Source organism: Cyphomyrmex costatus, unplaced genomic scaffold, assembly GCF_001594065.2.
Source record: "Cyphomyrmex costatus isolate MS0001 unplaced genomic scaffold, Ccosl1.0 scaffold815, whole genome shotgun sequence".
NCBI lineage: Eukaryota > Metazoa > Arthropoda > Insecta > Hymenoptera > Formicidae > Cyphomyrmex > Cyphomyrmex costatus.
In genome coordinates, this window is record NW_017280392.1 from 440,754 (window position 1) to 457,257 (window position 16,504).

At 33.9% G+C, this 16,504-nt stretch overlaps 3 protein-coding genes across 3 annotated transcripts in view; 1 reads left to right on the forward strand and 2 right to left on the reverse strand.

Moving 5' to 3' along the window:
* LOC108781454 (pleckstrin homology-like domain family B member 1) overlaps positions 1 to 12,244 on the reverse strand; it is a 27,314-nt gene extending 15,070 nt beyond the window's left edge. Inside the window, exons 1-2 of the mRNA XM_018549413.1 lie at positions 11,907 to 12,244; positions 3,157 to 3,297 (exon numbers count right to left, since the gene is read on the reverse strand). Of these exons, the coding sequence (XP_018404915.1) occupies positions 3,157 to 3,295 (139 nt within the window). The 5' untranslated portion in view covers positions 3,296 to 3,297; positions 11,907 to 12,244. The remainder of the gene's footprint in view (positions 1 to 3,156; positions 3,298 to 11,906) is intronic.
* Positions 1 to 16,504, forward strand: part of LOC108781443 (uncharacterized) — a 101,005-nt gene that overhangs the window by 30,482 nt on the left and 54,019 nt on the right. The gene's annotated exons all lie outside the window — the stretch shown is intronic.
* Positions 12,677 to 13,886, reverse strand: LOC108781452 (zinc finger matrin-type protein 5). Its single transcript, XM_018549410.1, has 3 exons — positions 13,645 to 13,886; positions 13,383 to 13,520; positions 12,677 to 13,165 (listed from the first exon to the last, which is right to left on the reverse strand). The coding sequence occupies exons 1-3, from the start codon at positions 13,775 to 13,777 to the stop codon at positions 12,930 to 12,932; spliced, it is 507 nt and encodes a 168-aa protein (XP_018404912.1). The 5' UTR covers positions 13,778 to 13,886; the 3' UTR covers positions 12,677 to 12,929.

A 16,504-nucleotide genomic window follows, 5' to 3' on the forward strand; every position in this document is an offset into this window, starting at 1 on the left:
TTATATATATATATATCGATATAATCGGATTCTCGAGCTTATCCGTGGAACCGTTTGACGGAAACTATGATTCCGAAGGGCGCATTGAAACTCGAGTTTACAATATTAATTTGAGCCTTCTGGGAATGTCAACGACCTGGCGGTCGCAGCCGCGACGAGGATGGCCGGATGTATTCTCCGCCCGATATACAGAATTTCACTGTGCACGATGTGTATAAATACGGAAGTGCGGAAGCGAAGTATTGTCAAACTAAAATACACTTGGATTCAAATATAGAAGTTTCAATTGTGTACTCTTGGAACCCAATTTGTTAAAACTATGTAATGTTTTTAACAATCTAAAAAAATCACTATAACAATTGTTAATGCATACGGAGAGCAGAATTTTTCACAGCCGTATAAAATCGAATCCTGATAGATTCACAAACAACTCGCACTAGTTTCCGTAAAATAATTCTAGATGTGCTCCGTTCTGCGCGACGCGGGTAAATCGTGATGCATTCTACGAAGGACTGCAGTTATATTTAGTTTTAGCGCGGTCGTGCACTCTCTCGTTGCATTTTCGGTCTTTTTGGAAATGTGTTGGCTACGATGCGCGTTGTGGGGAATATACATATATAAGTATCCGACGGTACCTAGATACACATAAACGACGGTTGAACCAATTTTTTCTTTCCCGGATGTGTTTGAAATGAATCAGATGTTTAACATTCTCAAGAATATGCGCGGTATATTAACTTATACGCGCGTTGCTTAATTACATTTACATAATATTTATTTCACAAATACTTGCTTGTAAATCGCAGCTATTAATTATTATGTCCAATCGAACTAAAATATAAAATAATTATAATTTTTTGTCGAAAATATTATACATAAATCAATTGAAATGGTTTACAAATGACAGCTATGAAGATGAGATTTCGAAGTTGGAATTTTATTGCGGAAACGCATTTTATTTAGAGAAAGTTCCTCATGATTTCAAAATGAAGTACGATCATAAATTCCAAGGAGATGTGGTGTCCGACACGTACACAAGCAAGCCGGTAGACAGACAGACAGGTGCACAGAGAAAAAGTGAAGCCTATGACGCTGGTGTCCCATTTTCAATATATTTCAATATAATTCAAATTCTGGCTTTCGTTCAAAGAGTTCTAGAGTTCCCATATTTTAAAAGTAATTCTCGCAATTAAATTTGAATTGAAATAGAAAAAATTTTAATTAACCTTTTTAATTTTTGGTTAGAAATTTTCCAAGTGTCTGTAAGTTAAAAAATTTTAACTCATTATTTAGTTTATTATTTTATTATACAAATTAAATTCTATGGGAGCGCGCTATTGGACTTATACAGAAGTAGACTTTAGGAAAGCCTATTTCCCGATGGAGTTGCATTACTCGGTTGTCATAGTAAACGGAAGATAACTTCCTGTCAATCAATTTCATCCTACACGTCCTTATCTTTGTGCAAGTATTACGCAGGTACATACAATATACATCCGCCCTTAACTTTATTCATGTCAAATCCACACTATATAATCGTTTATATTGTTTCTTCTTCTCTTTCGATCTTTTATTCATTCGTTTCTTTGTTCAGTAAAACTCAATCTTAAAAAAACTGTCTTGAACTATACCTAAAATTATCTAAAGCAAATGAATTTTGATTTATGTTATTATTTCACGCTCTCTCTCAGTTGCATGACGCATCAACTATATTTAAGGTACTCTAAAATATACAAACGGTAAAAGCAGTACACAAACTGCCAAATTCTTGTAATGGGTTATATCCCAGAATCCTATTTTTCTTTCAAGTTCCGAGTTAGTAATTTTACTTCGTTATGATGGTTGCCTGATATGTTTGTTTAACCTGTCATTTACGTTATTTTACGAACCGATATTAGGTTTTTGCCGCTAAACTAGTTTACTTTTAGAACTTAAAGTGATATATGTTTGATATATTGAAAATGGGAAAGAGAGTTCTAGTACAGTCTAGTGTAGGAATAAGAAATAAACTTATTGTTTCAGTTCACTATCACTTGTTTTAATGAAATACGCACGCACGCACGCATACACATATGACACATACATAAAGACTAAGACCAAGCTCGTTAGGGTTGTGCAGTCTTCTACTTCTTCTTTGTGTCCTCTTAAGAATTTATGTTCTTTTATCATCGTTTTTCGTCCAGGTACGTTTTCCTCACAATAACGCAAAAGATGAAAAGATAAACTGCTCGATATTTTTATTTCTCAAGCTATTCCACTTATATGCGTCACAAATAGTAGTAACTTCTATCAGTTAAATTCGATGGCGCCGTAAAGCTTTATCAGTTCGAACAATGGTATTCGAGCGTTGGGGATTAAGAACACCGGATGAATCATGATTACGTGGCGATGAATTTATCTGTTACTGCCCGATTTAGTTTTGTTCGTTTCATATAGATAACACGAAAATATCTATAGAAAAAAATTTAACCGTAGGTATTTGTATGTCATTCTTTTTTTGCTTTTAGATATGCATCTCCGAAAGTACATCTATTAAACTGGTACAACCACTGTCGCGCAATGACATAAAGTACAGATTGCATAAATTTAATGTTTTTTTGTTGCTTTATCTTTATTTGTGATTTTATTGTTTTTGTCGATTTGAAAATAATGACCGTATCAACTTAAATTTATAGTTAGCATATTAGTCATAGAAAAAATTAAAAACTAAATAAACAAAACATATCTCTTTAATTGTTTTGTTGCTAATTAGTTGCTTCATTTCCAAGTTATATGATTTAGAAAAATCACCTAATTATTTTCTTTTTTAACTAACATTTTTTTAGATTTTAATTAACATTTTTATTTGTTGCTTATTTGTTGCAAAAAATTTTGTTACTTTATTAGTTTTTTTTTAAATAATATTTCGCTGAAGGAAGATTAAGTTAGCGGAACAATATACATAGAATAAATTTGTTGCTCATTTGTTGCTGTTGAAATATGCAAGCAAGAAATTCAGACGACATTTTAGTACCAATTTTCAGTCTCTCTTCAAAATACAATTAAATATTAATGCCATATATAGATTGATTAACTTTAACGTGAAAAAAAGAACTGTATGTCATGAAAGAAAGAAGAAAAGGAAATAAAGAAGTGTATATCACATTTATATCTAACCTTCGGGTAGAGGATGTAAAGTCACGGCCGTCGACAGTCGACCGCTTCCCATGGAGACGAGATGCGGTGTTTCCGTTTGCACGCGTAACGCCCGACCCGTCTCGTGCACCTCGAGACCGGCGGCTGCTATGCTCGCCATGCCTGCAAAACAAAAACATTCGTAATAAATGCGCAATAAATTAGCAGATGAAACGAAGAGACTGGTGATGGGAAACATAACGATTTAGTTCCATTAGTTCTCGCGCAAACGACCCCATATCGTTTCTCATTTATAGTCACGCAATCAATTGATTTTAGTTGCCAAGCCATTTATAAAAATGCGATGTTCGAAAAAAGAAAACGATGTTTTTAATAAATGCTGTATAGAAAAAACTTTCACAAAATTATACTTAAAAAAATGCAATGGTTTTGCGAGGATCAAATCGAAATAGTTGACGCAGCTATGAGAATTTGCGTGCCCACCTGGGGGACACCATTAAAATTACGTTCGATGCCGAACATATACCACCTATCGGGAAGAAGGTTTACCGAGCTTTATTATTAACTACAACGAACGACCTCGTCGAAGATTATGGCTATCGTTTCACGAGAGATCGATCCAGATGAGTTCTACGAGCGAAGCTTTACATTGGCGGATAAGAATGGGAAGGGTTGCCCAAAAAGAAAAAGCAGGGACGAAAAACCGGTCTTTCCGAGACGGGAAAGGATTTTTCTATTTTCTTTTTTTTCTTTCTCCTTGCCCCATCATAAACTTAGTCTACAGGGGTTCTTAACCTTTTTGCGACCTACTGCATCTCTTCTGCAGAGATTTATGGTAATATTGCGCCTATACTGAGATAATTTTATTAGTCAATACTCTTTATTTAACTATTTTTGCTTGTACTATTAGATCCTTTTAGTCGAATATAATTTTATAATTATTATATATTCGGCTATATATACAAGAGAAATGTATTAAGTTTTCGTCAAGTTGAAAACTTATCGTTGCAGTGTACGATATACTTGCAGGCCGTTTATAGGGTTGTTCATCTCATGTGAAGGATCTTAACGAGTTGAAACAACTTTAATTAAGCACATTACGTTAGGCCGTCCCGTTGAACTTTGCTAACGCGCTTGACCACGAGGAAGTAATGTATTCCATTTGCAATTTCTGCATCAAGTTGCTTATACAGTGAAATACGTACCAATACTCGAAATAATACAACATAATATTGTTTATTCTTTGTCAATTCATAAATTAATAAGGAAATCTGTTGGAAATGGTTTGAAACTTTTTAAATTTTTTTAAATAATTCTTTTCTCTCTTTTATAATAATTCTATCTATATATATATATTTGTTTTTAATTGATTTTAAATTTAAATGATTGAAGCTTCTCTTCTGTTAGTGATTCCACTTTATTATCGTCTGTAACATTCTATGAAGAACAATATTTTCATATATAACATTTTAATGATTTACCCTTGCGGTTGACCGACTAAACGGTTCATGGTGCTATATAGTCGTGTACTGTACCCACAATCTGCTTAAATTACACCTCCTCGAATTTCATCGACAAGTAATTTAAAGCCAACGATTAAGACGTTGGGTTGCACTGAATTTCTTAGCTTGAAACTGAGATCTTATGAGGAAGCAGGAGTGTTATCATTATCTCTGAGCTCTGCGTACATACTGAATATCGCGAATTCGTCACTTTTCTTGAATGCTAATGAAGATTACTGATAGGTCAACGTTGGAAATCTGGTAGGTCATCAGTTTAATGCGCTCAATTTCATCGTCTGAACGCACGAAACGAAACGATGCTCTTGGAAATCGTGATTGGATCGATATTCGCACTGTCTGTCGTAGTGATTGGAACACTATACTGGAACATTTGATAAGATACCCGATAATAATACGTACACATGCAACTTAATAAAACGTATTAAATTGATAAGATTCGAGACATTTAATATGTTATAATTTTGAAGAATTAAGAATCGCGAAAGAGATGCTATAGTTATAGAGAAGACATTATCACTAATACATTACAAATTTAAACCAGTCAAGGCATCGAAAGTGCAGGTGTATCGTCCTTGCGAGTTCGCTCTCGCGTGACTTCATTCCAACAGTAGACACCTGTCCATGTGCAGGTGAATTAATGATTAGTGGAAATATATTATATGAAGAGAGGAGGAAGAAAGAGAGAGGAGATATGGACAAATTGGAAAATGCTAAATTAATAATTAAAAATTAATCCATTAATAACTCCAACATATACAATATATGATAATATTGAATAACATAATAATAAAATTATTTGTTATGTTAAATTTGGAAAACGGGTTTTTAGGATTTTTTTTAAATTTCTACAAATAATATTCTGCGCCATTGAATTAGTTATTATTTAATTGCTAATTAAGAAGCATAGAAATATTTTTAAAATAGCAAAAAAAGATTGATTTTAAGATTAAGAAGGAAAAAGAAAATTAATGAAAGATCTGATATAACATAAAATATTAAGAGTCTCAAATAATTTTTCAAAGATAAACCTGGCAAATGAAAAATAAATGAGAAGAAATTCTTCGCGAGTTTGCAGCGATATCGTCACCAGCTTCTGACAACATATTATCGCCTGCAAATACAGTTTATTACAACCTTGAATACCTCATTTCGCCCGTTTCTCAACAGTAATCTTTTTCTGTTGTATTAGTCTTTTTTGCATGGATCGAAATTATTTTTCATACCGCGCACAACAGGTACGTCGTAAATCGTAGTGTAAGATCTTGCGCACCTAAAGATACGAAAGAAGCACAACTCGGCAGGCAAATGGCGAACGCAAATGTTTACCCGTACACGAGACGATAGCACACTGATAACGTAGTTTTGATAAAAGCATGTAGCCACGCCTCTCGTGCAAATTACACTTGAGTATCTTAATTTTAGATTGGATTAAAACCAGTTATATTTCTTGCAAAAAGAAAACGTGAGGATTTTTCACGCTCACGACAAACGTAACAAGGAATGATGTAAGTTAATTAATCGGGTCGCTGCCACCGACATACAATATTTTTTTGGTAGAGCTTGTCCCAATGGGTCAACGGTTTACTCTCTATTAGCGACAGTTAACGCGTTAGTATAAACGTTTACCGATGACGTCAGTTGCGCCACACGCGGAATGATTTACAAAGATGCCCCGCCATCCGCGACGCCTACAGAGATATGAACTTATTTATCTTTATCGTTTGTGAGATGGGTGGACCAACTTGACACACTCGCTTAAAATATTTCTCATATATACTATCGAAAAAATATTTAGAAGAGATTAACAGTATGGTGTCAAGATAAGTTAAAACTGTACTAGTTATTATTATGAACTTATTTCCGACAAATGAAGTCAGCGTTTTATCTCACGATGAAAATGATTTCATTTACAGAGAGTGGCTTGTGAAAGTCTCAGTAGGAACGAGATGGATAAGTCTGTTACGAAATTCTGAATTGAAATAAGAACGGTATAAAGGGATTAGACGACGAAGGGGGGTTACCCTTTCTTTGAGCTTTAAGCTTCGACGGATGCTGGTTTATTTACAGAAACCGTTTTAGCAGGAAGGAGCAACACGCTCATGTCAGGTACCGCGACCGTAAGCACTCCGCGTCCGGCCCTATCCGCTTCGTTCCGTTCTGCCGCATATAGAACATCCGTTGTAGCAACTCGCATATGTGCAAGCTTCATGCGCGAAGCATTCCAACATTCTCATGCAATTTTGTCATGGTATGAAAGATTCAATTTCATGAACAACTCCTACCCTACGTCCATAGCGGCGCTCCGAGAAAATATTATGTTTATAAAAATCAGAAGTGAAGACACGCTTTTGAAGTGCAAAAGATAATTCTGCATGCTATTCATTCTCCACCGGATGTTGGATTTTAAAGATATAGTCGATTGTTTGATTGTTTTCTGGTAGTTAAATTTAAATCTGTGAAAATTAACTAAAATACAATCTAACATATCAATGTCTATTGTATATTCTTGACTCTATGATTGAGAAAAAATAATTTCATAATTTTAGAAAATATTACAGCAATATTGCAGAACTATTACCTTAAAAGATTACAATATTTCATAAACCATTGCTGCAATATTGTAGCAATATTTCTATGTCCGTTAATTAAAATATTTCTATAATATTCTGTGATATTACTACAATATTGAGAGAAATAATGCAGATATATTACTGTAATTTTATGCACAATATTTCAATAATTAATCTATTTTTATTAATTGCTAAAATATTATTGTTTATTATCGCATTCACACGACAAATATGATAAAAAAACATTCGAAAGCCTAAGAAAGAGAACGGGAGTTTGAGAATCTCCAAGAGATCTGCCAACTCGATTTGCATTGTAAGACTTCTGGACGTTTTCCCTTACGAGAAAACGCGTCCATCTCGTGGCAGGGCCGCGTATTTATCTATTGAATTATATATTGCAATATTTCTAATAAAATATTAAAATTATAATATTTCATAATATTTCTGCAATATTCCCAATGAAATATTAAAATTTCAATATTTCAAAAATTGCAGCAATATTGCAAGTTATGCAATAATGCATGCATTGCAAGTTTTTCGAGAATAAGGCTAAACTGTACGACAGGTAGATGAATGCATGCGTTTCGAAAGACGTAATAAGTCGCTTTTACCGTAAAGTGTAAACGGCGATCACCCGATAAGGATCGAACTGTGGAATTTGTCATTAACGAAAACAGCTTGCCCGTAACTTATAACTTGTCTGCAGCTATATCGATATAAAGATATGGGTAATTGTCTAAATTTACAGCAATTGAGTCTAAGTGATGTAGAATTTAATGCGTCTAACATCCATAATGGTTAACGATTTAAAGGAAAGCAATCTAGACCGAAGGAGCAAGACCTGAGCTAACTCGGAAATACTAGTTCAATGTTTGTAACTAAACGAAGAGATACACACACACACACATACGTAATGTCATAGCTGTTGCGTGACAATCGTTCGTGCGAACGTTTCACGAATCACCAGTTTCGCTCGTCTGGCGGCGACATCTGCCTGGCAACCGCATCTTCCTCTCCGTCTGCTTCTTCAGCTTCATTTTTTATCGCTCTTCTCGTATGCAGACCCTTTAGATAGCTTCCCATCGAGCTGCATTAACGCCAATGTAAAGATATCAAGATGTCTTATAGATATACGAGATGTTTATTGATGGAATAATAAAATAGAATAGTAGGATAAAATAATTATTTACGCATTCGTTTTTGACAAATAGTTCAATGCTTATTGCTGACATAACAAGTGTTTACATTAATTTCTCCATTGTGTCCATTACAATTATTTTCTGTACAAATATTTCTATCTGTTTTTAAATTTCAATTATTTATCTTAAATTTTTTTAAAATTATTTATTATTTTTAATTATTTCCCTTTTTTCTCTAAAAAAAAAAAAAAAAATATAATTACGCATTCGTTTTTGACAAATAGTTCAATGCTTATTGCTGACATAACAAGTGTTTACATTAATTTCTCCATTGTGTCCATTACAATTATTTTCTGTACAAATATTTCTATCTGTTTTTAAATTTCAATTATTTATCTTAAATTTTTTTAAAATTATTTATTATTTTTAATTATTTCCCTTTTTTCTCTAAAAAAAAAAAAAAAATATATATATCTGTGCGAGTATAAAGAGCGCGCGTAGGATCGTTTTCATTTTCCACCCAAACAAAGTTCCCACTCGTTTTCCGAATGACATTACGTAGGTAGATATAGAATCCAGCTTGTGTTGCCGTGCTTTATAATCGACATCGATTAACGCCGCGCCTTTCGGAAATTTAAATGATACGTATTAGATCGGTTAGAATATTAGGTAAAACCAGAGAGAAAGAAAAATACCGCCTCGTCACGATCCTCAAGGCAGTATTTTACGCTGTTGAGCAGTCAAAGCGAAAGTACTGTAGAAACATAAATCGTAACGAGTATAATGTATTAAATCATATATGTTTAGGAGGCCTTTATTCTCAAGGTCGATCCACCGGCGTTACGAACCTTTTGAGAAACAGCAGAGCGTGTTTAACGAAGTATAACTGGTTTCCCGAGCCGGTGTTCGTAACGCTTGCTACATCGATTAAATTATTGATCCACGTTTGCGTTTCTTGGTTGTGCATCCTTATGTCGCGTCGAAAAATTTCGACGAGAAATTTTCGTTGTGGCGAAAACGGCTGAGAAGTTTGCTTTGCATAGCTGCGGCTCGGCATGAGAATGGCAACGAAGGGCGGAGAAATCGGCATGACGTAACGGCCCGTATAAAGGCAATAGAAATAAATGACATTAAATTGTTGGGTGGTATGTTTTTAGCGGGTTCTACTGGTAGCATCGGAGAATGAGACGAATTCGAAGACGAGATCAAGACGATATCAAGACGAAGCTTGTGTATTTATACAGCCTCCAACGATGACTGTTTTAGAATTAGAAAGATTTGTTTATGCGTGAATTTCTTTTACTTTACTTTTCTTTTTTACTTCACTTTACAGTACACTCTGGATACCTCTCATATGTGTGAATTCTATTTGTAAGAGAAAAGTGTGATATTCTTGGTGCTAACAATACAATGTTGAATATGGAACTATAAGTATAATTATTATTATATTAACAATTATACTAACAATTATAGCACTAATAGTTGTAAAAATAGAGCTCTTAAGTATAATTATCTTTGCTCGCCATGCAATTATAGTCACAAATACCAAACACTTTTCGCTTAGTACAACTTTCTAAAATAAGTCCACGCGAAAGTACCGACCAACTATCCTCTATAGAAAAATCTGCAAAAGGGAGATTTGCAAAACGAGCAGCATGCTTTCCGATGCATTGATAAAAACATTGTTCGACGTAAGGGACGTATGCACCATACGCCATAGGCAGCTGCTTCACAACGGACAATTCATGGGGTACGACAATAGGCGAGAATGGCTCGTCAAATCGATCCAGGTTTGCGTGCAAGACTCATTGCGTTCAAGATTTGTAGCGTCTCTTACGTCGGTTAACGCGGCAAAATTTATTCTGTAATAATACGTTCTGTTAAAGTCGATTTTTCTTTTAAAGGAAGCTATATTTCCTCGTCTTGTAAAATTGAACGTTTGCTTTTAGAGATCGATTAACTATCTCAATATAAGATGAATCAATTCTGTCTGATTTATCCAATTTCTTTATCAATTGTTCCACGATACGTTTGTGGGACTCATCACTCAACATAATCGAGATTCTCAACAAACACAGGACTATCGCTGATTCTTAGCGTATCCTGCATATCGGCAAGGTCACGACCTCCACCGAGAATCGTGACTGGATTGTACAGAACTCTTCAGGTCGTTGCCGTCATAACGCTATCATATTGCATTTATCGCCCTGGCAATCTTTTTTATAGCTTCCACGTATATTTCCAAAAGTAACATAATCGTCTGTCTTAATGATACAAAATAACAAATTGATTGTTCGTTATTGATCATTTGAACAAACGTGTTCCAGATAATAATAAAATATTATAAAAACAGGTAATAAGAAAATATTCTCATATCAAAGACGCGTAACAGTCTAGAAATACTATCTCTGTAGACAAAAATCCGATTTAAATTTCCTATACGCTTCAATGTGCATTTCGAGCACAGGCGGGTATTCTATTTCACGTTATGTCCGGCTCAGCTGTCAATGTCGACCCGCACTCACGAATGAAATGCACATATCTTCTGTAGACTTTAGTTTTATAGATATTTAGCAAGAAAGAAGTATGTGTGAATTGAGAAAAATCGATGAAAATTGATTCTCTGCCAAATTAAACTCTTGAATTTTTCAATTCAACTCTTTTCCTCAAATAAAGAAAGTTATGTACATCTAATGATAGCGCTGACCAGACGAGTGCGTCCTTGGCCTATCCAACAATCAGAAATTTTTTTATTCAAGACATGATGTCATGTGCACGAGAAACGGTGCGTATTCGACATTGCAATGAGTTGACGGCGCGCAAGAAACTTTCTGTTTCCGTAGTGCGCGTATTCGGCATGAGAGTGTATAAGAATTGTAAAAACTTACAGTTTTTATATATATTCGAGACAAAAAGTTTGAAAATATTTTTGAAACTTTGAAATTTTTAAAAGTACTTATTCAAATATCCATAACGAAGTCTTTTTTAATAATATTCTTTAGATCCAATTATTGTTATCGGATCTGAAGAATTATATTATTTAAAAAAACACAACATTATTACGAATATTTAAGTAAAATTTTTTAAATATCCATTTCTGAAAGTATTTTCAAATTTTTGATAATGTATCATCCTCGATGATATTCATTAATTCTCAAGTTATAACTGAGTTAAATTGAAATGTTTGCAAAATTAAACGAAGAAAAGCATTTCTTATTCATATATTCTAAATGTTTAATCTGATAAAATTTGTATATTTTAACATGAAACAACTTTAGAACTGTGTGAAATAATTTTAGAATTATACTTTCGCTTAAAGTATTAAATTAATTTTAAATTCTTAGGATATTATTTTCCTAGTTCCACACTTTAATACATAACACAGAGATGACCGACCTGATATTTTTTTTTGAATACCTAGTATTTCCCATACGTTCATGTTTCCTTCTTTCACTTTGATTTATGAATTTTTACGATCCCGATCGCTCGCTCGTATGGGGCCCACGCCACGGTAGGAAAGAATTTATCGTGGGACTCACCGACGCGACCTGGAAGGGTCCAGCTACGAATTCCAATCTCGCTAAATCGGTAAAGGCCCCTCCAGAGGTGGCACTCCGATTTTTTCAACGCGTCCACCAGGCGCTCGTAAATGATGCGAGGTAGGCTCCGGACCGGCGCTCGCGAACACTCATATTTTCTCCGCACAAATGGAGTACACTCGCGAGATCAGTTCGTCCACCTTTTGCTCCCTAAAAAGGAGTTTCTTTATCCTCTTTTTTTTTTTTTTCAAGAAATCGACGTCAATTCGACAGACGCGGCGCGTCGCGTCGCGTCGCGTTGCGTCGCGTCACGTGCCGACTTACACTGTCGTGGCAACGAGTGCTCCGCCACTGTGTTCCATAGCAACATCGCTGTGTGAAGGCGGGTCTGCTTAGCGATTGGTGTAAACGATCTTGGAAGGGAGAACGGAGGGGACTTTGTTCGGACTGAGAGAAACCTGAGAGCGATCATCCCGGCTTTTTTCGTATAACGCTTATACTACCAGCGCACCAACGTACATTTTTGAGATATGGGAACTATGTACTACATCTATTTTGCGAATCTGTTGATAAAGTCGTAGTATCGAAAATGGACGAGGTAATAAAAGCTGCCAAGAATTGACTCTTGAAATTATTATTGATACCTAAATATTAAAACATACATTTAATATCAAGTTTCATCAATAACGTGTGCTCTTAAGCCCTAAACACAATGCGAGGGAATAGCGATAGCGATAAGTTTCAACCTATCAAAAATGCGTATTCCGGTGTATTCGATTTCTGATAAGTTGAAACTTATCGCTATCGCTATTCCCTCTCGCATTGTGTTTAGGGCTTTACTGAACTAAGAAATATATATAGATGATAAAACAAGCAATGTTGCATGGATTCTTCGTGATAGCGACGCGTCATTTAGTTTGAAGCTTGACGAGATAAACGTGTACAATCTGAGATCATCACTCCAAGACTTCGAACACGATAGGATTATACTAATATAAATATGTTTATTTTTAAATCAGTCTTTCAACCCCATTTACTAAAATTGCAATCCATTATTCTTTCCGACGTGACGGGCTGCAAAGACGGTGGTAAATAAGGATAATCGATTAATTTTGACGGTGTGTTCCACACCAAACAATTGAAATCCTCAGTGCCACTCGAGTCGATCACATTCTCAAAATATTCCTTGATAATATCTTCTGAATTTGGCCAACCATCCTTAGGTTGAGCTGCTAAGACTTTGGAGTTTTTCATTGCAGCTAGAATTAGAAAGTTATCTATTGAAGATTTAATGTCTTACATGGCAATAGTAGGATGGTCGATAGAATGATTAGCTACTCCATACAAACTTGCATAATTGCATGTGCATAAAGAAAATTATCCAATTGCATTTCTATGATAAGGATGCATGTAAAATGCGATTAGATTTTCTTTATGCATATGTTTATGCAAATTTGTGTCTGAATAAATTCTTACCGAGCTGTTGAAGTTCCCATATCATTGGTGGAGTATAATGCGAGAATCGACAACCAGAACCAAAAGCGCAGTCTCCAACAGTCATGTAACGTTTACATGGAGTTTTGCAGGATTCTTCTTTTAATATCGTTTCTGGGTCTAAAGATGTTAATAAATTAGTGCATTATAATCTGATTAATTGTATGCAAGTACAAAAGAGGTTATATAAATACAAAGACACTAAACAAAGGAGTAAATAAGAAAAATGTAGTTTAATGCTTACCTTTAAATATGTTGTAATGACTAGCTCGATTTGTTATGTGCTGCATGCTGGATAGATGCTTTTTACGAGCATCGACTTCATCCTTGAAAGATCTGTCACAATAGTCGCAATAGTATGTCTTGCCCATTGTCATGTATCTTATAGGAAGAATATAAGTTCTATCAATAGTTACATTGTATATTGCACGACAATTGAATAAATATATTCAACAATAGTATTTAAATTATGTATTTAAATAGAAACTAGAGCCCTATAATACATAGGACTCTAATAGAAACCGTTCTACTCATACGATGTGTAGAATACCAACAAAACAAAGCGAGATCATGTAAGATAACTAGACTAGAGCAGCAAGTTTATTTGCGTTAAAGTCCTTAAAAATGTTTGTACTTAAAATGAGATAAATAAATTAATAAAATATATTCGAGCATTAGAGAGAGAGAGAGGGAGAGGGAGAGAGAGAGAGAGGGAGAGAGAGAGAGAGGGAACAACAAAGATTCTGAGTGCAAAAAGTGCAAGCAATACAGACTCAGGGGTCAACTATAGGTCTGTTCTTTTTGACTAAACTTTTGCACTAGTTCTTTTTTTATTTTTTTTCCAGGAGAAGAGAAAAGGAAAAAAGATGAACTGGTGCAAAAGTTCAGTTAAAAAGAACAGGTCTCATTTAACTTTTTTCTCTAGAACGGAAACGAAAATTAAAATTTTTTATATGATGTATAAAAAATTTTAATTTTCATTTTTTATACATTTCCATATTAGTGAAAAAAATTTCATGATTGATCTCCCCCAGTATTGTTTGGCAAGCCGTTTTTTTCGTGCAGGAAAAATTCAGTAACGTATATAAATGTAAAAGATAAGTATTCATAATTTTGACGATATTTTACAGTAGAAAAATAAGAAATCTAGGAACTCTAGGCTAGGATAAAAAAGTATAAATTATTTTATTTAATTTTATAATTTTTTATTGATTTTCTAAAAATTTTTATAGGTATAATTTTTATAGAACGTCGAAACGGTACTCCTACAAGCTCCGTATAATTTCGAATTTAATACTGCAGTGGTATTAGAACGCTCATGAGCGAAAAATACGGCTTGCCTATTTGCGTCCATGATGAAATCAGTTTAAAATATTGGATGAAAAAAAATTAACTAATTACATTGGTCATGTAATCGAATTATTCAAATGTAATCTGTTAATTTTTTCTTTCAAGATCTCTGTGTAATCTCTAGCATCATAAGAATACAGTGATAACGATCGGTACTAGAGACCCAAGATACTATTATAACGACACCTAAGAATGAGAGTGTCAATTATACTAACTTATTTTTAAGTACACATCAGGTAAAAAAATGCATGTTTTTTTCCACGCATTCAATGATAAAGATCTCAATTTAATTATTTAATATTACATGAAAATTTTACTTGCTAATATAAATTAGCTAATTAAATTTATATTATTTTTATAAATATTTTTGGAAAAATTAAGGATGTCAATTGCGATATTGAACAATTTTTTTAAATTTATGTTGAGACAATTAAATTAATAATATAACATTATAGAAACATCCAACAATAAACACCAATTAACAGTAACATATTTTCATACACTCGACAATATACATATATAACATATATGTGATATTGTGTAATAGTATGTTGTCGAATGTATTGTTATACATGTCATTGTTAGTTAGTGATAACTAAGATAAAGCTACTAGTAATTATATATTTGTATAAAAGAAAGATAGATTATTGCTATTGCATAAATCATTGTGGACATTGTAATGAGATTTTGTTATACTTGTTATTACATTATTGTATTTGGATCAAGTTCAATTGACTGTGAGTTATCCTGGTTTTTAGATTTTAGTTCGTACATTAAGTAGGTATGTATTTTAAATAAACGGATTACATTGTAATGTACCGTCCGTTTTAGCGCGGTACGATTGTTTTATTAAGTTCTTACAATATATTTTACCACAACTTGTTCTTGTGCACCGCTAAACTATTCATACGTGGTAAAGTAACGTATCGACAAGAATGTCTATTATCCGTCGCAACGTTCCTCTTTCTATACATTAATTCGATACAATAAATATTCTTCATTCACAATATTCACTCCGACATAAACTAAACGACGTTACGCGATGATAGATCATTTTCGACGATACCAAAGCTTCGCTTTATTTAATTTTCTACAAGCGACAATAGATAACCTATAGGTAATACGTAATCGCGTGATTCAAGACAATACTTATTTATAAATTCAAAATTGCTAAATAAAAAATCGTGGATGTAACTACGAGAGAATGGAACTCGGAAATATCCACGAGAGATTTTTGTGGGAAATTGGGAAGTCGCTATCGCGCGAGTTCGAGATTTGATCTTACAAGCTAAAAGTTAATGATATACCGGATATAGGATATAGGAATCGGGAATTGAAATCAAATATTGGATATCGGGAATTCAGACATGCTGTTCGACTATATCTGTTTTTATATGCTTGCTATTGAACAATAGCTGCACGTACCATTGCAATCAATATCAATCGCGCAAGAATATCGCGTAGAATAGTACATTATATTTAAGGAAATTTCAATATTATCGCGATACATTTACTTATATTTACTTGTACAATGACTAAATTTGCGAAATTTTGTTACAATAAATACGTGTAATTATTGCTCATAGTCAGCGTTAAACGTGTAATACAGGAATGTCGCGTAATATTATTTAATACGTAATTCGTCAGTATCTTCAGCAAAATTGGTATAAATATCGGTATAAATTACAAATGTAAAGTAGAAAAACACGTGGACGAACGTGAAAATAATAAATTCGCAGTACCCTGCTTCGTGG

What these genes read in the sequence shown, in the direction of transcription:
- LOC108781452 (XM_018549410.1), bottom strand. Translation starts at nt 13,777, where the DNA reads ATGACAATGGGCAAGACATACTATTGCGACTATTGTGACAGATCTTTC. An exon ending in TCATTACAACATATTTAAAG is followed by an intron (nt 13,521 to 13,644) that starts GTAAGCATTAAA and finishes TAACATCTTTAG; the next exon opens with ACCCAGAAACGATATTAAAA. An exon ending in ATGGGAACTTCAACAGCTCG is followed by an intron (nt 13,166 to 13,382) that starts GTAAGAATTTAT and finishes TTCTAATTCTAG; the next exon opens with CTGCAATGAAAAACTCCAAA.